A 25,415-nucleotide genomic window follows, 5' to 3' on the forward strand; every position below is an offset into this window, starting at 1 on the left:
ACAGAAACTGAGTAGTAGCAGTTTTAAAAGCTTATCCTGTCTTCTTCAATTCCCATCTCTTCAGAGAACACCAAACTCCCACATCCGTGGATTTCATTAATCCAGCCAGCACACCTAAATCACAAAATCCTGATTTAAAAGGGTGCAAATATTTTGGTAACATTTCTGTGACCTTTCTATGCCATTTTAAAACATTAACCAGGTTCAATGAAGGAGAGAAATCTGGAAATTGTGCAAGAGCAGATTAGACTCTAATTTGGAAATAACAAAACTGAAAGTGGAGGCTCATATGTTTTTTAGTTATTGTAGACCTTTGGTGACAGATTTACAACCTCAGTGTCCAGGTTCAGCTTGTCGCCTTACATGTGTCTTGCATGAACAGCTGACATCCATCAGTCTGTGTGTGGTCTTCGACCTTTAGCGAAAAAACCAATGAGACCCTCCTGGCAGCTAAAATAGACCCAGACCCCTGTGTCCTGCTGGGTTTTGCTATATAGAACAGTGTAAACTGACATGTAACTAGTAAATCATCATGAAAACTGATAAACATATGCATATACAAGCAAATAATAACACAGTAATGTAAAACGATGTCTGATCTTTCTGACTGTTTTTAGTCACTTTTATTAATTTGCCTTAAAGTCACTGTATGTGTAGGATTTGAAAATTGACAATAATGTTCCCGGCTTAATAGTTTTTAAATCAGTCATCAAATCTCTTTTTATATGTGACTTGTTCACAAGTCGTTGTGTTTCTGTCCTTCTCTTCATCAAGATTATCAACTTGTTCATTGCTGTCATCATGGACAACTTTGAATACCTGACACGAGACTGGACCGTCCTCGGTACTCACCACCTGGATGAGTTTAAAAGAGTTTGGTCTGACTACGATCCCGAAGCCACGTAAGACCCATTTTTCTCTCACATCCTCTGCCACTTTTGTTGAGCTCTTCTGTCTTCGTTCCCTCTCAATGTTTCCTAAATGTTCTTAGTTCCTTTTAATCTGTCAGTAAATGTCTGTTTTGTGTTCTTGCAGCGGTCGAATAAAGCACATTGATGTAGTCACTATGCTGCGTAGGATTCAGCCACCTCTTGGTTTTGGAAAACTGTGTCCTCATCGTGTCGCTTGCAAGGTAAGTCACATGCATTCAGGGCTGCACACCTGATACTCGGAGCAGGAATAGACAGATAAATCTCACTCCATGTGTCTCGACCTCTTGTCCTCTCAGAGACTGGTTTGTATGAACGTCCCACTGCACCCTGATGGGACAGTCACCTTCAACGCTACTCTGTTTGCTCTTGTGCGAACCTCATTGAAGATCAAGACTGAAGGTTAGCGCTTCTACACATACGCACACAGAGTCATGCTCATCGTACTTGTAAGACAAATCTTTACTCGGTGATGCTTTGGCTGCTGGTTTCCCTAAAGGATCTGCTGCTTGTGTCCCCTTCAGGCCCCATCGATCAGCAGAATGAAGAGCTGAAGGTGATCATTAAGAAGCTCTGGAAGCGCACTAAACCCAAGCTCATAGATGAAGTAATTCCTCCACCTAGAGGTACATCAAAAAATTACAGAGCTGCCAGTTATGATAAAAAAAGAGAGAAAACATTTAATAAAGCTTTTGACAGTAGATGCACACATTGGTCCTGTCAAGGTTTTTCAAAAATGTACTGCCTGTCTGAATAAAAGAGACATTTAAAACAAATACAAATCTCAACATCCAAAAGAAATCGTTTGTATTACTGGAGTAGAACAGTACAGTTGTACAGTAGTACTATCCACTTACCACTCTCCTTTACCTTCTCAGGCGATGAGGTGACTTGTGGGAAGTTTTATGCCAGCTTCTTGATTCAGGACTATTTTAAAAAGTTCCGCAAGAGAAAGGAGCGGGAGAGGAAATCCAAAAAGAAGGACAAGGCAGCTTCTCTTCAGGTAAAGGATTTAAATTGTGCTTTCCACTTTAGGATATTTGCTAGATAATCAGTATTAGCGCGTACCTTGTATGTATGTATGTTTATATGTATATCTGTGTGTTCTTAGCAAGGGCTGCGGACACTGCAGGATCTGGCTCCAGAGATGCGTCTGGCAATGGCCTGTGACCTGGAAGAAGAGGAGGGTGTGGACGGAGAGATGACAGGTGATGAGATATTCGACAGCGAGCCTGGAACCTCAGTGAACACTACGCCCGCCAGCACGCCGATGCCACCTATAGACTCACTGATAGAGCAGACAACTGTGATCGTCGAGCCAGAGCCCAAGGTAGAAAACGGGGGCGTGATCACAGAGCAGGTGACGGGCCTGCAGGAGCACCAGAGACCAGGATCAGAGCTGGCTGGAGTCAGCGTTGTAACAGAGCAGCCTGTGAAGTCCGACCCCCTGCCCATCAGGTGTGTTTAATATCTCCACCATCTTGCATAGCACTGAATCTCATCAGTTGAATACTTTTTGTGCACATCTATGACTGTATGCTCAAGGACCTCTCGTGATTACGGTGATTCACAATTTTTGAAAAATCTATTTATTACACTATTGACTGCTCTGTTTTATACCGCCATTGACTGCTGACTCTTCATTCCTCTTAACCAGCCGGTTGGAGACACAAGTGATCAACAGCTGCTTCAGTTTGGAAGCTTGTTTCCGCCAGGGACAACCAATCATGCCTTGTTGCCACGTTAGATCAATTGGTGCCAAATTTCGTTACTTTGAGAGCAGGTTATGTTGGGAATTCAAATAAATATTGATAAGATTCCTTATGAGTAAATTGTAAAGTTTAGACTTGTGTATTTTCAGCATTGCATTATGACATAGCAAAAGGCATTTCCAGCAATCGGCTAGGCTAAAAACAAAGCTTACCTAGTCTGTTGGAGGCCAAATTTTGGCCTTTGTCGTGGCTCAAACACTGGCATCCATAGAACAGTTTGGTCTCATCTTGAACTGGAGCATCTGCACATTAATTCCATACCTGATATGTTATGATCCACTAAAGTTAGGCACGATTCGAGATGAATAAATCCCCATTTTTGGTATCTTTGCCACCATCTTACTGTACACACCTGGCAGAGATCTGAACTCTACTGAGTGCTCTCTTCTAGTTTGAACTTGTGTTTCTTGCATTATTTGTAAATTCACAGAATGGTCCTGTTATTTTTTTAGAAAGTCAAAATGCATTTTTTTCCCCCTAAATTATTTGTTCTCTGCAAACAGGGTGGACTCCATCAGTGAGCTGCCTCCTCCTCCTACCCCTGAGATAACGATTGAACAGGTCATAGCTGAAGAACCAGTCGTAGCAGCTACAACCGCAGTAGCTGAGCAGGTTTACTGCAGTGAGGGAGATGCTGCAAGTCTAGCATCAGTAGACAGGTAAGAAACAAGAACCAAAGTGAAGACAGAGGCACTTTATATATGTAATAAATAAATTATTAAAGAAATAGTTTGACATTTTGGGAAATAAACTCATTTGATTTCTTGCTAAGAGTTAGATGAAAAGACCAATGCCTCTCTCACGTGTGTATGATGAATATGAAGCTGGAGCCTAGCTGAACTTAGCTTAGCATAAAGACTGCAAGCAGAGGGAAATAGTTAGCCTGGCTCGGTCCAAAAGTTTAAAAAATCCGCTCACTAATAAACATAATATAACTAAGTACCAAGTTGTGGTTTTATGGGGTTATTGGGGCAGTATTTGTTGGCCGGGAACAGTGACTGCGTGGTGTCTTGATGGCACTTTGAGGTTGCAGACAAGTCACTGCCCCTGGCAAAGAAATAGTCCCAGCATTTAAATAAATGAGTTTACGAGGTGCCAGTAGACAGAGCCAGGCTAGCTGTTTCCAGTTTTTATGCTAAGCTAACTGGCTCCTGGCTTTAGGTTCATATTCAATGGACAGACAAGAGAGTGGTATCGATCTACTCGTCTAACTCTCGGCTAGAAAGCAAATAAGCATTTTTCCTGAAACGTCAGACTATTCCTTTAGAAATGTTAACTCATGCTAAAAGTCTTGGTGTGGATCTTGTAGGTATGTGTATCCAGAGGCCGTCTCTCCTGCACCAACTGAGACAGGCTACAATGAACAGAGTCTGGAAAGAGCTAACAGCATCGGGGAGATACCTTATGATACCAACGGCTTCGTTAGCAACGGTTACGATGGCACCAACATGAATGGAGGGAGTGTTGCTGCAAGTCCCAGTCCTTATCCCACAAATGGATATAATGGGAACGGATACACAGGCTACAATGAAAATGGCAGCATTATCAGCGCCAATGGCAACGGGAGTACTGTGAATGGCTGCCATGAAAATGGCAGCACTGTCAGTGGTTACACTGGGAATGGCTACAATGGAAATGAGAACGGCAACACACAGTTTGTCAGGAGACGGCTACTTCCATCCATACCGAGAGGTGAGAAATTTACTTTTTCATTTTTTTTATTGTTTTCACTTTTATTTGCTTTTCTTCTTTTTGAGCTCTGTAGAACAGGATTTATACTAAAGGACAGTAAGGTTACATTTCACATCAGATTCCAGGATACAAAGTGTTTTTTAAGGGTGCACCCATCCAAGTTTTTCTCTCCCCAAACCAATCCCATTACCTCAGATCAGGTATCTGCCAAGTATTGATCTAATTCAAGTGCTGTTTTTTTCCCCAAAGTTTAAAATCTGTATACTTTACTGTGAGAAACTCATTTTCATGTAAGGAAACATGTAGGGGAGGGTTGTGGCACTATACACTGAGTTGGATAATGGCAACAATTAATTTAATGATGACATTGATGAAGAAACTGTATTTAATGTGGACTGATGACGTCATGGACGATATCCAGTCCACTTAATCAGGTCAGTATCAGTGCCGATATTGATCGAGTGGCTTGGGTCCTAGTTTTTTTATTTATAGGTGTAATACCATCAATCAGTCTGGAGGCTACTAGAATAATCTGTAGGATGTAGAAGTTCACTGAGTGGTTTTTACTGGTAACTATGCTGTGGAATACACACGTATGATATATGCATGGGATTGAAGTAAACCTAATAATATTAAATTCCTCCACACAGGGTTACAGTCATGTATATATAGTCCTTGTCGATTTCCTAACACCTTCCTGCTCATTGTTTCAGGCCATAAGCCTGCTTTTAACTTCCAATGTCTGAGGCCACAGAGAAGTGTGGATGACGTCCCCATCCCAGGAAACTACCGTGGGAACACATCTCCAACTAGATCCCGTCTACAGGTAAAACAGTGGAACATACACTCTCTCAAAGTTTTCAACCATTAAGTCTGTGTCATCTTGTTTCACTTATCTTCTCCTTTGTCTCCTTGTGTCAGACCCAGCACAGCCTGGACTCCCGGCCCAGCAGCGTTTCCTCAATGTCGTCCGCCTCCTGGGCTAACACAACAGCAGCTGGCACCACTCCTGTTCCAGGAATAATCACCCCCTCGGCACGCAGGGGCAAGTTGATCTACACCCCTATGATCCTGGTGGACGAAGCCACCGGCACCAGCCAGCCGCTGTGGAACGACGGCTCTGCCAGCCTCCCTGTAGGAAGCCGTCCCGGCTGGTACCCCGGTCAAACGAGGACCTTCACCAGCATGAGGGTGCCGCCTGTCAACCAGGGCTTCGTAGATAAAGGCAGTGCAGACAGTCTTGTCGAGTCGGTGAGTAATCATGGAGCAGGTGATTTTTGTGGATGAGAAACCTACAGCAATCATATACAAACCTATACAATATTATACATGACTTTGAGCCCTGTAGTGGTGTGGTTTAGAGTTTTTTTAAGCTAATACCAACATTTTCCCTCTTACATCTGCTGATACCAATATGCATTTTAACAGCTGTCTTAAGATACCTGGATATGCATCCTCCTATATACTATATTCTATACATATTAAAGTCCAACTGCATTAGTTAAACTGCATTTTTGTCTGCTACAACATACAGAACTACTCTGCAAATCCCTTGCCATGTGTTCTCCTTTGAGAACACCCAAAGGGAGAAATGTACATTGGATATTAGATCTCTATCTACTGTATATAAATATATCATCATAGGCAGAGCAGACAGTCACACTGAGCCTGATAGCATCCTGCTACATAACACAAGAGCCACGGACTCTGAACAACAACATGCATTAGCTTTCCTGCTAAAGTCTCCCTCTTATCTAACTAACAAACATGAACACACGTCTTGTCCTGCACCTCAGCTTGAACAAGCCACCAAACAAACATTCACCAGGGAAAAGTGCAAATCTCACTGTCAATATCAGAAGAAAAACACTATATTGACTTTAATGCTGATATCAGCTCATATGATATTACACTTATATATATATATCAATGCACCACTGAGAGAAACTCTTCTTAGAGAAGTACTCTCTCATTCCCCTAAGTGTGCTTTAAATCAAAGTCTGTTTGTTGCTTCTGTACTGTTTACATTATTATAGAGGAAATAAAAGAAATAACATTGCTGCTGATAAGAGTGCATTTCAATTTGGCTGAGTGACTCTTGGATTTGGCAGCTGATAAAATTCTCTTTAGCCTGGACTTTGTGAATGTCAGGTTAAAATGCATGTTGTGCTTTTGTGCGAGAGAGAATAAGTGGCTGCAAGCATAATCCCGGTTTCACATCATTGTTCCACTGCTTTTTTTTTTTCTTGCTTATGTCAGATCTTGATCTCCGAGGGTCTCGGTGTCTACGCGAGGGACCCGAAGTTTGTGAGCTTTGCCAAGCGGGAGATTGCTGAAGCTTGTCACATGAGTCTGGACGAAATGGAGAATGCTGCCGCTGACCTGATAGCTCGGGGAACCAGTCAGTCGATTTCACGCTTTGAGGATGAACTGGCCGATGAAATGAACTGTGTGATTTCTTACTGAGATCAGCAAAACTGAAATAACTGTGTGAGAAAGTGAGGTATGAAGTTTGTAAAGAGAAAAAAAAAAGAGAACAAAATCTTTTTTATGTGGTGTGTGTTTATATCTGCCATGGAGAAAAAAAAAGAAACATCCTACAAATGAGATTTTGAGAGCATGTCTGTATACTGTATGTATCAGATTTTAACACATGGGGCATCCGTTTCGTCTATTTACCATGATGTCCCAAGGTAAAAGGTGATGCTGATGATATGCTTTTGTTTGTGAATGCCAAAACACACACACACACACACATACACACACACTGATTTTAAGAGCATATGTCAGTATATGGCAGGACTCAACAAGGATTCCTATGAACATTATAACTGCTGCATATGATCAACTCTTAGCATTATTATGACAAAAGAACTTTTTTTTTGCATTGTATTCTCATTTTGTACTATACTTGAATTGTTACCACTTTATATACCTTTATTTACTGTATGTTCAGCTGCAATTATGGCACATAAACTGTAAATTTCAAACACATTAAACACAGTTTGTAACACACTTGGTATCAGAGATCCAGTCGGAAACATTGATTTCGTGAGTTCCCAGCAGCATTAGCTATTTTAGAGAAATATTTAAATATAATGAATATCCTCTAAGATGCAACATGCAAACTAATAGAAAAAAAAATCTGCTTTTGGATTTTTGTAACTGTCAACTAATGTGTACAAATAAAGCAAGTTTTCTCAAATGTATGCTGCTTTTTTAAAAAATGTGATTAATATTCCAAACAGTGTACTTGAGCTCAAATGTCCTTTTGTTTGTTCACAGCAGTGTTTCAATTGATGTTGAAAACTGCAGCAAAATACAAAAGAGCGACTTATATAATCGGCCATTAATGGACTGACAGATGGTGAACATCTGGATTTCACTTCTGCCTTTTAAAGGAAAAAGAAGCATGCATAACAATAACCTATATGTGTCTGTTGTTCAGTTATAAATTACACATTTCACATTCACACCTTGTAGTATTTGCATGAATGTAGAGTACCTGAACCTCTCTTTACTGAACTTGTATTTTGCACAATAAGGCTTAAGTTCTACTAAAATGGAAAACATATTTTTCTAAAAACACAACATATTTTCGTTGATGTCAAGTGATCGTGCTGTCTGCTAATGACCAGCAGCAGTCCACGAACCTTTTTTTTAATGTCCCCCCTCTACATCACGCCTCCTGCCTACTAAAGCGTGAACAGTCTCCATGCGCTCCTCTCTTCATTATAACCCCCGGGCAATCTCAGCTGCCTTAGAATAAAGCGGCGCCGCGATTGGACAGACGGCTCCGCTCGTCTTTACTCCACGTCCAATAGTTTTTCTGACGTCACGACGCCTCACACGTCCTCGCCCAGCTTCGTGACGCAGTCCAGCTCTTCCTCCTGGGCGTCATCCTCCCCTGGGCTGTTCCGGATGAGACGCCTCCATCCCTCCGCCCCTCTGATCCTCTTATCAGCGAGTAAGCGGCCAAGATGGATGTTGTAAACCAGGTAAGGCTTTAAGGGGGAAATCGTCTATTTCATTACTGTTTTCTATTGGTAGCTGATGTTCATTTATTTTTATCATTTTCATTTTGTCTTGCGCTTTAATAAAGATATTTTTTATCACAAATCCGCCAACCTTACCGTTTGTATGCAATGCTTTCGATCAATTGGAGTCGAAATTGCAATTAATGCATGTTTAAAAAATTGCCGTTGTGTAAAGGCACGACGGACCGCGACGTAATTGGACAATTTTCCACTACTGATGCTGCCGTCGATATGATGGAGCGGCCCGCTGACAGTCCAAAATGTGTAGGATGTCCAGAGATCTGCTGCAGCAATGACATTTAGTGAACGAAGAAGAGGATGTAGCCTATTATCTCCTGAGATTCCGCTAATTGATTCGGATTGCTCACGTCTCAATTAGCCTGCCGTTGCTAAGATAACAAACAGGAATCTAATTAATTTCTAAGGTCCTTGGTGTTTTCGTTTAGCCGCAGTAGGCCAGACACTGAAAAGGACATCTCCTGCATCTCTATGGCCACGGTTCATCTCTCCACATAGCTTGTGTGTTTTACGACAAAGCCCAACCAGGTTTTCCCGGTAAATTGCGCGCATATCAGGCTGTCAGGCTGTCCTACACATGAATTTTTTTGTCCGCACATGCGTCATCGGTTTAATGTGGATGTTTGGCGAGCGCTGGCTTTTCTGGGAGAAGCAGCGAGCGTTCAGGGTGAAAGTGGCCCCCCACAGCATGAGAGAAAAACCCATCACTGCTGCTTATTCCTGTGCGGCCATTTATTGATGCACGCAGGGACACGCCGCCTTCTTTGCGGTGTCGCATTCACCTGCTCACAAATGCCCACCCCCCTTTACACCCCCCTACTCACCCACCCCTCTCTACGCCTCGTCAATTAAACACATTTCGCGAGATTTTCTTATAAATAAATAAAAAGACTGGCGTGAAGCGTGCAGCGAGAGAAGAGCCAGTTAATCAGCTTTGTCTAATTGTAATGCTTGCAGGAGCTCTTTCTCTCTCTCTCTCTCTCTCTCTCGCTCTCTCTCTCTCTCTCTCTCACACACACACACACACACACACACACAGTCGTGTTTTCATCACTTCAGAGGACATTACACTAACTTACATTAATTTCCTGGAGACTTACCCTAACCTTAATCTAACCTTCACATAACCTAAAACTAACCTTAACTTTAAACCAAGTCTTCACCCTAAAATTAATGATTTACGTTAAGGGGACTTGCTTTTTTGTCCCCATAAGTGCCCACAAAATGACTGTGTAAACAGATTTATGAGGAATACCTGGTCCACACACACACATATGCACACACGCGCACACACACACGCACGCACATCATTTGAACTCAATAAATTACTACACTGTAGCTGTACAGCATCTCATATGCCCACAGAGATACCAGCTGTGGTAGTTGAGTCACTTTGTTCACAGGCAGATATTTGCTATATAACAAACACCTGCAGGTGCCAGCAGTAGGCCAGGCCTGTGGGCTATGAGAATGAGGTAATTAGGTTTACGTTTTTTAATCATCAGCATCGTCGTGTCGTCATCATCATGCCCGGTCTACTGAGACACTAGTGAGAGCGAGAGTCACTATAGAAATGCGAGAAACTCTGATGCTGATTTCTGATTTTTATTGTTGTTTTGTTTCGACAGTTGGTGGCCCAAGGGCAGTTCACAATAATCAAACAACCGCTGGGATTTATTAAAGTTCTACAATGGGTAAGTCTTCTATTTTACATATTTTTTGGTTATTGCAACAAATAATGTTTCAATATTTTCCTTGTTTATTAAAAAAAAAACACAGAAGAAAATATTGTTATGGATAAACCACTTGGAATGTGCATTGTTTGCAATAAATAATGATGACATATCCCTCACTGAGAGATTTATGACCTTCTGTCACACAGAGGTCATAAAGCTGCATAGGGGCTTAATAATGTATGAATCTACTACTCTCTGAATCTACACTGTTAGAAAAAAAGGTTTGCTATTGAACTCTTACTTACAAGGGTTCAGCATTTCTTTTTTTCCTTTCTCCAGACACACAAGCTCCTCTTAAGGTCTAATAATTACTTTTTTATATATGTATTCAAATAATTACTGAGGAGTCTCTCGTATCCTGATGATGAGGATGATGATATTGCCCCAGCAGGCCTGTGCAGGAGACACCAGCAGGAGGTGTTACATCACCGCTGTAGTAACACTAAGTCAGTCCAGTGAGGAATATAATGACATTTTGTCAAATCCTTCCCAGAGGACATGACCTCTGCATACAAGTGCAGTTTATTTCCTGTGTTTGATGTGCACAGTCCCTCTAACCAGATGATGGAGCCAGAAAACTACAGTATTCAGTTATTAGTTTGTTTTTTCTATGAAGAGCAGCATTGATTTAGAAATAGATTCACTTAATTATTTCAATTTAGCTCAAGAAGATTTCTGCATCTTGAGGATAAGGCTGTTTCTCTTTTGTTTTTCATTTATCGGGAGCTAATTAACGTGAACAGCTCTGGTGTTTACCTCTGAATTCTCACCGGTATATGAGGTGTTAATCAAAGCCGCACATGTTAAAGATTATGTTCCACCATCACACATACTCTTGTTATAATGTGCTGTCATCCACACTGTCCTCACATCAGCAGCAGCATACTGAAGAGGCTTCAGGGTGAACAGCGGTGCCTCACTATGGCAGATTTTCTTTTTCTCTACAGCTGGGGCATCACAGTGGTGGGAAGAGTGCTTCTAATTATCCATGCAGGCCCCGCAGCAAAGTGAAGGCCTCTTAAATGTCTGGATTTGAATGTGTTTTCTTTTTTTTATATATTATGTTGTTTTGAACTGGTTCTAGCTGGTCATGGTTTTGTGGTTATGGCTTCAGCAGCCAGTTAGTGTTAGCAACATAGTGACCAAAATAATTGCTAGAGCTGCAACAATCAGTCAATGAATCGGTCAGTTGATTGACAGAAAACTCTTTCGATAATCTATTAATCATTTTAGTCATTCAAAAAAAAAAAAACATTTGCAATTCTCAATTGTGAGAATGTGATGCTTTCCTTTGTCATATATTATAGTAAACTCAATATCTATTGGTTTTGGACCGCTAGTCTAACAAAACAAGCTAATTTTCTGACATTATTTATAGTCAAAACGATAAATTGAAAGATAATAGACAAGTTAATCAAATCAATAATAATGCAAATAAACATTAGTTGCAGCCCCTCATTAAACGTATGCATGAAATATAATTGTGTCTACATTTTGGCGAGGTAGATGACAAGGAAAGGGGTGCCCCTCCTGCACATGGCTCCCATATTTCTTAGCCACACCCTTGCTCCTCAGCTTGGCAACACCCTTAACACAACCCAGATGAAAACGAGCGTGCCAAAGCAGCTCTGACATATTCCCATACTGCAACGGGCTCTGCAGATATACCAGAGAGCAGTCAGAGGCATGAGTGTACTGCATGACTCTGTAGTCCTTCCCTGGAGCTGTGTGAGTGTGCCAGCACCTCATCACAGCCTCCGTGGGTCACTGCAAGCCAACCACCAATCAGAAGCCACGTTCAGGAGGCCAGGGCCCATGAATCATCTGTCAGAGGGCCTGCGTGCCTCAGCGTCAGACTAGAGGAGGAGCTGCTGGAGCTGCTGCTCTTTCTGGATTAATATGGGCATGCATAACCAGCAAGACAGTGTTTTTAGGAGGGGAGAGAGGAACTACCCCTCAAAAGTATTTTTCCAGTTTCTAAAGCAGGATTCAAGCAGGAACTAATGAAAAAAAAGCTTTCTTTCTTTCCAATTTTTATGCATTTACATAAAATACAAAGCAGCAATTTGTGCAGTGTTCATATTTATATATTTTAATTAGAGAGATGCAAGTAAATGGATTGGAACAGTTTAGGACAGTCTGTGGGTTGAAGATGTGTGATTTTTTTTCTTTTTTTCTCCATTTGAGCTTGAAAATTACACTTATTTGCAAAGGCTTCTGAGTGCCATTTTTTGCTACATGTGTGGGATTAAACCAGCGTCCTGTATTTGTGACTCATGTAGCTTTGCCCACCTCGCCGCCCCGCCCCACCCCACCTCTCTCTCTCTCTCTCTCCCTCTCTCTCTCTGGAGAATAGTGCTGACAAAGCCTAGATTTGATGGATGTTGGAAGACACTGAGTTCCCAAATAAAGCTGATGTAAAGCTCAACCACAGTGTATGTAAGCAGCGCTCCTGCCTCCTCCACTACAGGATGGCAATGCTATGTTGAGTTTCATCTGCATTCAGATTTCTGCTGTCTGACTCATTCCCGGCACACGTAAAAAAAAAAAAAGGCTGTTTGTGAAAACATGAAATAAGAGCTGTATTCACTTTGGCGTCGTCCCTAATGTGTAATAAAGGCTGTTGATTTTGTTGTAGCTCAGGGGGTTTTCACTGTTCAGACGCTGGTGACTCTCCAGTGCCTCTGGTGAGGGGTTATACAGTTTGTGTTTATTTCTGTGCTCTTCTGCTTTTGGCTATATGTTGGCATGTATGTCTTATATAACGGTTCGATTATACACAGTATTATATAAGATATCATAACCTTTGTAGTCATGTCATCCACAGCAGATGTGACGCAGGTTTCCTCCTTAACACAGATATATTAAGCAGTCTTTAAATCTGACATGAACACATTTTATTCATTTTATTCATTGTAAAATATATTTTCTGCTTTTAAATGCACCAGACCCTGCTAACCTTAGTTTTAAAGGTAAATTTGCATATGAATCAGGAAATTATTTAAAATTTTTGGCATGCAACAATCAAATTTGAAAGTATTGTATATAATCACAAAATATTGACTGGAGGTAGCTAAATTGGCTGGTACGTAGGCTGATATTATATTACTGCATTATTATATTGTTATCGGCATATATGGCTAATAAGTAACATACAGAATTACCAAATATGATCAGAGAGCAATGGCAAGTTTGTTTTTTTAACCATAAAATGTTCTGCTCACTACATATCTTGGTCAAAATTCTAATAACAATTAGATAATAATAATAATTTAAGGTGTCCTCATCAGAAATACTTATCTATATGTGTATGATATCTTCTTATGTACAAAAAAAACCCCTCTCGAATATCAATATCAATATCTCTGCTTCATAAATCAAGTATTAGGCAGGCTCTAATATTGTTTATTGATATTTTTACTCATCTATGAATAAGTTTTCACTGAGAGAAACACAAAAAGTACAGACAGTGTGAGAGAAGCAGTAGCAGACAGTTCGTTTGTGTCTGCGTGTGTGGGATTGTGTATCTTCTCAGAACAGAGGAGCTGACACCCATCCAGCATACCAGGATGGGTAGAAACCAGCATCTACCTCCTCACTGTGTGATGCTGCCAATAGTGTTACCATGGCACCTAACACTCACTGTGCCACCATTTCTTTTCTCAGCCTGGCTGGCCCTCCGATTCTCCTCCTTCCAACTCATCCCTCACCATAAAAGTACAGCTCTTCATCGTACTACAGTGCCTCCCATTTAGATTCAGTTTCCCTTCTACTGACTTTTACTTTACTTTAATATGTATCTCATTTCACACACAGACTAAACGGCAAACATGATAATGTCTGTATTTTGAAGTTTTTAACTTCTCATACGTCTAAATCAGGGCTTGTATTCTGTGTTATGATACAGCAATAATGTTCTAAAAAGCTACATTTCTCTCTGGAAGTGAAACTATTCAAGAATATATTCATATTCAGCTTCCCCCACTTCTTATGTCATGTCAGTGTGATTCAAATGCTTTCATTCATAACATTGCATCACTTTACGATGATTCAGTCAAAGCAGCAGTGTTGCCCTAGTTAGAGTAAGTTTCATTTTTTCCAAGATGTCTCTGAGGAAGAAGAACGTACAGCTGGGGCACCAAATGTTGTTCTAGATATTGATCCCCCCTCATGAAATCTTAACCTCTAACTGTCTCAGTGGGATAATGAAACACTGATATGGACGCTGGGAGCTCTAAAACCTTTGAACAGCTTCAAAAATAAAAAACAGCTACAGAAAGTTACCTTGTAGCAGCATAAGGCAGTTATAGCAAACAGAAAGAGATTGATGACATTTGTTTTTTCGGATGAAATATACCATAATGCGCACTGTGTGAAGGATTGTGCCAACACTGCAGTTGTGATAGACTGCACAAGCTGTAGGTATTGATTAATTGCACAACTGCGGCATTATATCCTGTTATTCTGCTTTCGGCTTAAAGGGAAAACACAACTCACTTTTTGTTGCCTTTTCTTAAGACTGTTAAGACTGTCTCGAACGTGACAACATTGTAATGAAGCTCAAATATTCGTAAAATTCCACATGTCTGACTAAGACTGTAATAATGTAGAAATTCTTTGTGTTTTAAGGTGGATTCTACCTCTGTAGCTCCACTGTAGATAGCAAATGACTCTTTTTTTTCTTTACTTGTGTTGTTTATGAGCAGCAGCATCCCCCCTCCCCCTCTTTCATCACATCTACAGTCATTTGCATTGATTATTAAAACCTGTTAATTAGCTTTTTACCAACAACACGAAGAGAAGGTGTTTGAGATTTTGGTAGAGAACACTAGAAAATATAATAGCCCTCCAGGAACACGGATGGATGAGTAAAGCTATCACAACGAGGCTCTGTTTAGGCAGCCACTGTGTGTAAATCCAGCAAACGAGCCTGCGACTCACATTAGCTAAAAGATTACTCTAAATAGTCCAGTGTGTGGATGCCTGCAGCAGGTAAACGGTACTACAAGACTAGAATTAAGGAGTGAGGACATGTCTTTGTGTGTGTGTGTGTGTGTGTGCATATGAGCTTATGTGTATGCATGTGTGTATGTGTTGTGACTGGCTTTACAGTAGCTTGTAGTTGAGTATTTGGCGACAGATGGTAGAGCACCTCAGTCAGATTAATAGCTGGATTTTCTGTCCAATCGGATCTGGCCTGCTGCGTAGGGAGGGTGTGGTAAAAATAATCTGACTCGTCTAATCTGCTGTTTGTGTGTGTTAGAGTGTGTGAGTTTATCTCCACGCATGTCTGTTTGTGCCATTCTGCAGAACAAAACTGAACAAAATTACTCTGAATGAATACAATATCACTGTTGTACCATAAAATACAAAAACATAAATACTATAGGAACAACCACAGAAAAACAACATCAACTGAATGTAATGGTAACCATGGCAACAGGTGCAGCCTTTGCTGTGCAACCTGGTGATCATACTGCATTGATTTGCACTCGGTGTGCATTTTTCAGCAGCTTGCCATGATTGGTGGAACGTCAGTCTGCTTGAGAGATGGCAGGTGGTGAAAGCACAGACTGCAGCTTTTACAGTTGTCACCTGTTTTACACTCTTCGTTTACATGGTTACATCATCTGAAGTAAACTGGAGTATAGAAAGTGTTGGATACATAATGCAGTACCAGTATTCTCTGGGGTTTTTTTGTTTGTTTTTTTTGCAGTTTGTCTGCGAGGTGTCAAAGATCACTGGACAAGTAGTCAGATTTTCACTCTATCTTTTCTCTCTTTTTCTTCCTGCAGATCTTTGCAATCTTCGCCTTCTCAACATGTGGCAGTTACTCTGGCATGTTCAAGCTGAGCGTGGAGTGTAAAAACCGGTCGGAGAGTGACCTAGGCATAGAAGTAGAATTTGAATATCCATTCAGGTACGTATTCGGTCATGCACATGTTACTTCCAACACTAATAGAAACTGTAAGCTCTTACACATTGTAAATACACATTCGGCGCCTGAATCAGAATAATTTACTTATTAGTCATGGTTAGATCTAATTTGGAAGTTTGCTTTTTAAGATTTGATTCATTTGAACGTCTCAGAACATAAGGATGAGAGTGATCCTTACAACACTGCATCTTTTCCTAAGTGGCATTTGTTATAAATTACATAAAAAGTGCATATGTATATATAGAGAGAGGGACGAACACATAATTTCTAATTTATAATCAAGGCTGAAGACTTTTCTGTTTGCCTCTGCCCTTGATATGCACCGTAGCTGCACTGTAATTTTTATTCTCCTGTTTAATTTGTCTTCTTCTATATTAGTCATTTCGTCTTCTATTTTAACCCTTATAAATCATATTTAAATCTGTCTTTTGATAATGCCTTGTCTTTATGCCTTTTATGTTTTATATAAAGCACTTTGTAAGGTCATTAGCCTACATCAGAGTTGAAGGTTAAAGGAGCAGTTTGACATTTCGGGGAATATGCTTATTCACTTTCTTGTGAGAGTCAGATGAGAAGACCAATACCACTTTGACATCTGTCCATTAAATATGAAGCTGGAGCCAGGAGATGGTTAGCTTTGCTAACAGTTAGCCTCGCTAGTCCCACATATAACCCCCCATAAAACTTGTTTTTACTGTTTGGGTTTTGTATGGACCAAAAACATGTTAATCAGTGAGCTTTAGGCAGCTAAAGCAGACACGAGTGGTATCAGTCCTCTCATTGAACTCTCAGCAGAAAGCAAATAAAATACAGTCCCTGCAGTATTTTGTTACAGACTGCATTAATATTTTTTACATACATGGATAATTTAAATAGGCATATCTAAAATAAATATAACACTGCCTGTCTCTGTGGTGTAGCACTACTTACTCAATACTTTTTCTTTGTTCCTCTTGCAGTTTTTCATATCTGTCTCTCTGTCTGTTGCTGTTCTTAGGCTCCATCAGGTGTACTTTGATGCCCCCTCCTGTAAGGGAGGGAACCCCGAGCGTCTATTCCTGGTCGGGGACTACTCTTCCTCAGCTGAGTTCTTTGTCACCATCGGTGTCTTCTCCTTCCTCTACTCTATGGCAGCCCTCTCTGTATACTGTTTCGTACTGGAGAAATACCGTGAAAACAGCAAGGGGGCCCAGATCGTGAGTTTGGTTATTCCTGACATTTCCTTGGCCTACATGCCCTCAAACTAATCTTACTATTAATATAGTTGTTGGTAGTAAAAGTGATCATCTTGTCTTGCTGATCCCCAGGACTTTGTTGTGACAGCGGTGTTCGCCTTCATGTGGCTGGTGTCCTCGTGTGCTTGGGCTAAGGGTCTGTCAGATGTGAAAACAAACACAGATCCAGAAAAGGTCATCTCCTACATCTCAGCCTGTGATGAACAAGAGAATCGCTGCCGTGAAGTTTACGACCCCAAAGTCTCTGGCCTCAACACCTCTGTGGTAGGTCCCAGATGCTTCACACTGAACTAAACCATGAGAAGACTTGACATTATGACAGAAATTAAACACTTATCTGAAAACATTCTTTCCAATCCACAGGCTTTTGGCTTCATCAACCTGATCCTGTGGATAGGAAACCTGTGGTTCGTGTTCAAGGAGACCGGCTGGATGGCTGCCTTCGCTGGAACATACGTCCCATCACAAGAAAAGCAGCCTGCTCCTGATTCCTTTGCCCAGGGTGGCTACGGTGAGCAGGACCCCTATGCCGGTTCCCAGGGAGGGTACCAACCCGACTATGGCCAGCAGGGAGGCTACGAGGATGGAGGCTACAACCAGGGCTATGAGCAGCAGCCCACTTCCTACTCTAATCAAATGTGAGCCTGTCCAGTCAAACTACAGCTGCAGGATGGTGAGTATAAACATACGTCATAGGATGAAACAGATCACATTATCTTAGAGTTATGATCTAATCTAGTCTTTAATTTTAAGCACTTGTAATGGCTGTTTTATAACTTCATCTTCTGGATATCAACCTAATACTAATGTCAATATTTTGGTCCAGTAGTGGCATTTTGCTTGCCACTGCATGATCATCAAGTATGGGTGGAGGTCTGCTGCTATGCAGATGATGCACAAACTTACATTTTTATAATGCTATCCTATCCTGATTATCTCCGCTTTGGATGCAGTGTTAAAGTCACAGTGAACCAGCAGTTAGAGGGTCTATAGCTTCCAGAAAGTGAAGCATTTCAGAGTGAAACTGAATACGTTGGCGGGTTATGATTACAAGAAGGATTTGAATCATGTCCTTCAAATTTGATTGGAGTTGGCATGTGGGCATGGCATAGCAAATACAAAGCAGAACAGAAAAACACACCTCTTATTGTACTGCTCTGCTAGTAATTCAACCCACAAGAATCAGAATTAGTTTTATGTGATTTGCGGAGTTAGCTCGTTGCCCCAAATCACATTTGATTGGATAGATTTATGCATACATTCTTTAGTTTGAGATCAGTCATCAAAACTAACAAACTAAACAAGTAGTAACGGAAAACAGGGAAAAATGTATGTCTTTATTTCACTGTGTCTCCTAAAGTCTAACTACTAAAACCTGAAGGTATTTTTTAATTAACAGTAGCTCACAGTAGGGCTGCAAATAACGATTACTTTCATTATCATTGTTTAGTCTATAAAATGTCATATGTCAGGTGAAAAATGTTGATCACTGTTTCCCGAAGCCCAAGACGACGTCCTCAAATGTCTTCTTTTGTCCCGACCAACAGTCCACAACCCAAAGATATTCAGTTTACTGTATAGAAAACTAAAGAAACCAGAAAATATACACATTTAAGAAGCTGGAACCAGAGAATTTTGACATTTTTTAAAATAATGACTCCAAATGAAGCAATTATCAAAATAGTTGGCAATTAATTTAATAGTTGGCGACTAATCATTGCAGCTCTTGCTTATAGCAAAGAAAAGCCTGAACCTTCTGTCAGCATACCAGAAAATGTGCTTACATGTACTTAAAATACATACTACAAACAAAAATGTCCTCACTAGAATAGCAACCTATGTTTACATTTTCCTGACAAGCGATCTCGTGCAAATGATGAAAACCTCCTCCAGAAAAATGAAAGCAAAAGGTTGTTCGTTGAAACAGCATATGTTTATGTTCAGTAGCAAAGGTGATGGTGGCATCACGTTGTTGCATGACAATGAGGTCGGGGTAGCTTGATGGTGCACAAAGCACCCTGTTATAGTACTGTACTGTAATCTCATCATATATGCACTCACCTGCTCTATTTGCCAGTTGAGTGCCACTATTCCCCAAAAACCATGTTATAGTCCTAAAACTGTGGGTGAAAGAGCTTTTTGGTGTAGCGCTGCAACATCATTGGTTAGAGTTCACTCCATAAGTTAGTGCTTTAGTTTTTGTTTCAATCTACTTTGTGACAGTTGTGCTAAATACTGTCTATAACTTCTTATCTGATGTTTAATTTCCTCTTTTTTAATCATTTGTACCACTATGGGGTTTGAAAAGAATATTATAAATGAATATATTCTGGGTAAATAACATACAACACAACATAATAATACAATTTATTACATAACATAACATACATCATAAAACTACGTACAGTACTTGTCATTTTCTTTAATGCGGTAGAAGGTGCCATCATATCAGCTATATCCCATATTTGCTGAGCTATAGTTTTGTTTATATATTCAACATGTAACTAATGTGATATTTTTCTTCCCTCTGTCTCTTGCTTCTCTACTTTTTTTTTTTTTTTTACCTCTTCCCAGGGTGACCTTGTGACTATGGAGTGTGGCTCTCAACCACCACCTGCATTTCCGCACTCCTCTGTTTGTCTGTTTGTGTATTTGTGAGTTGACAGGCGGAGGGAGGGCGGCATGGAGGGCAGAAACCGGTGGGGCCTGGGGAGGGGAACGCCACTGGGGAGCAGGATTGTGGTGTGGGGGGGGGAAATGGGGGAAATGGGTCTTTGCTGTAACATGATGTTTATTCTCGTGATGTATTTAACTGTAGAAGACAACAGAGGATTGTCTGTTTGGTTATACGAGAAAAACTTGAATACAAATACCAAAACATTCATTGACGAACATTTAAGAGAAATCTTGTAATGGAAAAGACTTACATTTATGGAGAAAAAAAAAATTGTAGTAATATTTAACTTGGGAGAATGTATTTGTCTGTGCTGTGTAAATATCAACATGCTGATATATATGATTATATGTACTCAGTTGAATAATTGTGCACTCCATATTAGTTGTTATACAACAAATGTTGAGCACAGAGTTATTCAATTGCATTTACTTTGGTTCTGTTTAGGAGCTCACATAGTTTAGCCTTTGCCCTTCATCTCCCTTTCTATAAATTATTCATGCTATAATGATGTTTTTATTTATTCATCTCAGAATCTATGAACATCATTTTTTTTTTATTTTCTCATTGTGATATTTTTATTTGCAGCATTACTGACAGGATTTAAGGAACGGGGTAAAGGCTACTGGAAATGTGATGGCAAATGTTAAAAGGAAAACAAGATAATTATAGATATAAAAAGTGAGCAGAGAAAGAGTGAATTATAGTAATAGCAGTGAATAGTTGGTTTTAAGTAGGTTGTTTCAACTTTATTCATGTCTTTATATATATTTTTCCATCAAATATCACTGTCAAGAAAGGACGAACTCACATAATATTTTAAATCCTGACATATAAAGTCAACAATGCATAAGGTTAAGAAAATTAATGAGCATGGTAGCATCTTATATTTGCTGTGCTGTTTCAGAAAATGCTATAGTGTGCTGTCGGTATGAAAATTGTGAATCGGAGCCGTGAACAACAGTTTTAGACGCGTGTGTTTGTTTATTTGTTTGGATTTATGTAATGGCATCAAAACAGATTTTGTGGATGAACCTCGTCCTGTTTCGATCGCCTTTTATGTGGTCCAGAAAGTTGTAAAACAGAGTCATATAGTTTTTTAACTGGTGTTTCTATCACACTGTAATCAGTGACATACATACTCACATTAACATGAACTGTAGGTAAATGAGAAAAAAAGTATATTACACTTTAAAGACCTTGGTTATGCCATGGTAAACACAATATTCTAAGGCGGTCAGAACGATATGTCTCCATATATACTTCTCCTGCATCTTCAGTCCTTGTTTATCTCTTCTCTTTCTGAAGGCAATCAAATTTACTGCATGCATCATACTCCTTATATCCTAAAGCATCCCTAAACATAGTTGAGAGGCTGAGGCTCAAAGCTGCAGGAAAGACTACACAGTAAAACCGTGGTATGTTTGATCCATCGTAGTGGTTACTGCGCAGCACATACAGAAGCTCTGCTATATTCCACACAAAGCACAAAGTATGTGCTGCAATAATTACTTCTTTCCAGATAAATGCACCTCCTGTCCTACTGCCAATCCTCTGTTTAGATATAAGAGAACATGTTTGCCAAATGGTAAGAGATGTGTCTTGATTGGTAGTTTTGCTTCCATAGTCCTCATGAGAATTAATTGTTGTCCATTTCCAGTATATTGGTCCACTGCACAGCCGTGGATTCACTCATTTTTTTTAAAATCAGGGTTCTTTGATTCAGGCAGTGTAGAAGCACCTGGCTTTCTCTCTTCCTCTAGTCCCCCATCTATCCTCTGTTCTTTCTCTCTATCTCTCTTTCTCTCTTTCACGGTAGCTCTTATAAATATGCTGAAATGAACTATACTCTGTCGTTAGTGGTGAATGATGTCTTGTGATACTCTCTACGCCTTTGGATAGTGCTGTGTTTATTGTGTATGATGTATTCATATTGGTATTTATGATAATGATAAGTCAGAGAAAAGAAATATCCAAGACTCCAGAATTCTGCTGTATTCTTATTATATGGGATCCATGTGAAACAAAATGAAATAAACTTGAAATTATTCTGTTGAAGGTAAAAATGTGTACTTCTGTTCATGGTCACCTTTTTGTTCATTTGGTCGAGTTGGATTTATTAAAAGCATCACTACTAATAAACTGTCAAAAACCAGTGGTGAAAAGTAACAAAGTACCAGTCAAAAGTTTGGACTTTCTCATTCAGGTGAAATGTGTCCAAACGTTTGACTGGTACTGTACATTTACTCAAGTACTGTACTTAAATACAATTTTGAGGTTTTCAACCTTTTTGTCATTTGATGTCTTACAAAAAGCAGTGTGTAGTCGGGGTCACATTTCAGATATCTGAGTTGTTAACAGCTCCACTGAATAGTGATTTTTCCCTCTAAACTTCTCACATGATCCAATATTTCACCAAAAATCAGAGATTGAAGAAAAATTCTCTCATCCCTCATCCCATCCCATTCTCTCTTCTCACTACCCCTCAGATTTATCTGGTGACCCTTTGGAGCGGTTGAGAAACGCTGAACGAAACTAGTTAACTGTATATAAAGTAGTTGAAACTAGCTCCACCTGCAGCAGCTACAACAGTAACATGCTGCTCTAACACTGATGCTTCAGTATTAATAATCTAATGTTGTCATATATAATAATATATCAGTCAGAGGGACGAAATAAGTACTTTTACTGTGATACTTTAAGTACATTTTGCTGCTAATACTAATGTACTTAAGTAAAATCTTTCATACAGGACCTTTACTTGCAATGGAGTATTTTTACATTGTTTTATTGGTAGTTTTACTTCAGTAAAGGATCTGAATACTTTTTCCACCACTGTTCAAAACAGAGCAAAGCAACACATGAAAATGAAATAGAAACTTTCAGGTGGCACAGCTGGGCTAGGCACGACCTATTAAGTGATGGTTTCAGAAGAAGCTGTAAAATGCAGATGGTGTTTAGGTATTTTTGTAGCCGACCTATTTCAAGAGGCCCTTCTGTATATTTCCAAGTACAGCAGGCATTTAAACACCTTTTCAGGCATGCTGTGGACTCTGCATGGTGCACCCCAATGTTCAATGAGGGTACCAACTGAACTGAAGTGGTGTCCTTAGTCACCTCTCCTCATTTTTCTAAATCTGAGAATTCCTTTCACTTGTCTTGTCCATATAAATAATGCAAGGAGGATCAGTATTTAAAAGATTGTACCATTATAATGTGCATTGGACATTGTACTAGTAGCCCAAAACTGACTTTAAGTACATAGTTTAATTATTTTTGATTCAATTGTCACAATTTTACAGATAACAGACATTTGAATTGAACTGTAAAATACAGTTGGAGTAGTCAAATAGCTGCCATGCTTTGGCCTGAGGTATAACCTCTGTTATTAGGGTGCAGGTCTTATCAGTTCTTCTTCATTATGTTACTGTAGTTGCCAAAGCAAATGAAAATAAGTTTTCAATCAAAACTCGCTCTCTATTCAAATGTAAAATTTGTAGGCTATGTAAGCTATTTATCATCACCTGTATCTTATACAAACTAAATCACAACCACTCTTCTGTTGACTCACACAGTAGAAAAATCATCTATGAGGATATGCTGCCTTCAGCAACAATCGGAAATACCACAATTCTGAGCTGGAAGAATATCAACAACTGGAGGAGGTGGAGGTGTTATCTTATGAATCAATCATAATAGATAAATATGTACAAGGCTGGAAATGTGACAAACTTCAGGACAGTAACAACTTAAAGTGAAAGTGATTGAAATATTAACTAAATTTTTTGTTTTTATTTTGAGACCACTTTCCCTTGATTAGCAGTCGTGGGAACTAACAAAGTACATTTACTCAAGTACTACACTTGAGTACACTTTTGAGGTACTCATACATTACTTGAGTATTTTGGATTTAATGCTACTGTAAATTTCTACTTCATGTCCTGTTTAGAAGGCAAACAGGATACTTTTTAATACACAAAAGCTGCAGTGATTAGTCGATTAATTGGTTAGTTCACTGACAGAAAATTAGAAAAATCTGCAACAATTTTCATATACGATTAATCGTTTTGAGTAATTTTTTTTAAGAAAAAGTCTGCAATTCTGAATATATCTGAGTCTTTTGAGTTTTAAAAATGTTGTGGGAGATATTGGCCTATCTGAAGATTTTCCACCACACTATATAATAATATTACACTCTTAAAGGGCCAGCACTATTCTGCATAATGGGCACTTTTCTTTTTGAAACTTTAGGTACATTTTGCTGTCTTCACAGTACTTTAAGTTGAGTATAATTTTAAATACAGGACATTTACTTGTAAGGTAGTGTTTTTACATTGTACTATAATACTTTTACCAAAGTAAAAGATGGGATTACCTCTTCCACCACTGGTGATTAATAAATTATGGAAACACATTGCATTCAGCAAGAAAAAAAATGGAGGCCTTATCTAATGCTTCTGAGTTAAGTATGCCATAATAATGACTTACTATCTCATAATTACGAAAAAGGTGTTGTCGTGGGAAATCACCCACAACTTAGCATTAAACTCAGAACTTATAAGAGAAACCCGTTACCATGGAACAACACAAGATCAACACACGAAATCAGAAGGCTGATGAGATAACTGAATCATATGTCAGTGACTTAAAGATCAAAGCAAAAAGCTGCAATTTTGGAGATCTCTATGAGGAGCTTATTAGAGATAGACTGGTCTGTGACATTAATAATGACAATTTGAGAGAGGTGCTACTGTGTGATAGCGATTTGACATAAGCTAAGGCTATCTCCACCTGCGAAATTCATGAGACGACTGAAGAGCACAACAAAACACTGGCTTCTCCACAGCACTCCATCACAAATGTTGATGCAGTCCAGGTTAGATTCATGAGAAACAAAAGCATGAGATAAAAATTAAAAAGTCAAATCTGAGCAAGACAGGATGCAGAAGTTGGTTGTCATCACACCTGGCTCTGTGCCAACTGATCGTTATCTATGGTTGCCAACAACAAAAACGACAAACAGGAAATCAGAATCCAAGAGACCTGAAAACTGCTTTGAAAAGATAACATTACCTTATATGTAATGTGGAGGAAGTGGCTGCACACATCAAATGAAACTGTGAAACTGACACTTGACGACACATCTTTAGTGCTACCCACTTTCAGCACTCCTTTCGGTCGCTAAAGGTTTCTACAGATGCCATTCGGACTCAGCTCTGCCAGTGAAGTGTTCCAGCACTACATGGAACAGAATTTTTGCTGGATAGCCTTGCGCGATCATAGTCGAAAACATAATCATCGGAGGTAAAATCATGGAAAAACACAAAACCAACTTGAGAGAAGTGCTCAACCGAGTGGTGAACTTGAGGCTTAATCCTCTCAAG

The 25,415-nt window shown here is 39.6% G+C and overlaps 2 protein-coding genes across 2 annotated transcripts in view; both read left to right on the forward strand.

Annotated features, from left to right (window-relative positions):
- Window positions 1–8,371, forward strand: part of cacna1fa (calcium channel, voltage-dependent, L type, alpha 1F subunit a) — a 22,375-nt gene extending 14,004 nt beyond the window's left edge. Inside the window, exons 37-47 of the mRNA XM_042408541.1 lie at window positions 775–902; window positions 1,036–1,132; window positions 1,229–1,331; window positions 1,454–1,555; window positions 1,808–1,932; window positions 2,041–2,387; window positions 3,205–3,360; window positions 4,011–4,393; window positions 5,107–5,219; window positions 5,315–5,644; window positions 6,653–8,371. Coding sequence (XP_042264475.1) covers window positions 775–902; window positions 1,036–1,132; window positions 1,229–1,331; window positions 1,454–1,555; window positions 1,808–1,932; window positions 2,041–2,387; window positions 3,205–3,360; window positions 4,011–4,393; window positions 5,107–5,219; window positions 5,315–5,644; window positions 6,653–6,859 — 2,091 coding nt within the window. The 3' untranslated portion in view covers window positions 6,860–8,371. The remainder of the gene's footprint in view (window positions 1–774; window positions 903–1,035; window positions 1,133–1,228; window positions 1,332–1,453; window positions 1,556–1,807; window positions 1,933–2,040; window positions 2,388–3,204; window positions 3,361–4,010; window positions 4,394–5,106; window positions 5,220–5,314; window positions 5,645–6,652) is intronic.
- On the forward strand, window positions 8,321–20,022 carry sypb (synaptophysin b). The gene is made up of 7 exons (XM_042408540.1): window positions 8,321–8,391; window positions 10,077–10,142; window positions 15,980–16,104; window positions 17,120–17,318; window positions 17,430–17,621; window positions 17,721–18,030; window positions 19,932–20,022. Exons 1-6 carry the CDS (start codon window positions 8,374–8,376, stop codon window positions 17,997–17,999), a joined length of 879 nt encoding a protein of 292 aa, XP_042264474.1. The 5' UTR covers window positions 8,321–8,373; the 3' UTR covers window positions 18,000–18,030; window positions 19,932–20,022.
- The last annotated feature ends 5,393 nt before the right edge of the window (window positions 20,023–25,415 follow it).

The sequence above is a fragment of the Thunnus maccoyii genome, chromosome 4, assembly GCF_910596095.1.
Source record: "Thunnus maccoyii chromosome 4, fThuMac1.1, whole genome shotgun sequence".
NCBI classification, from domain to species: domain Eukaryota; kingdom Metazoa; phylum Chordata; class Actinopteri; order Scombriformes; family Scombridae; genus Thunnus; species Thunnus maccoyii.

What these genes read in the sequence shown, in the direction of transcription:
- sypb (XM_042408540.1), top strand. An exon ending in ACAGCAAGGGGGCCCAGATC is followed by an intron (nt 17,319 to 17,429) that starts GTGAGTTTGGTT and finishes GCTGATCCCCAG; the next exon opens with GACTTTGTTGTGACAGCGGT. An exon ending in CTGGCCTCAACACCTCTGTG is followed by an intron (nt 17,622 to 17,720) that starts GTAGGTCCCAGA and finishes TCCAATCCACAG; the next exon opens with GCTTTTGGCTTCATCAACCT.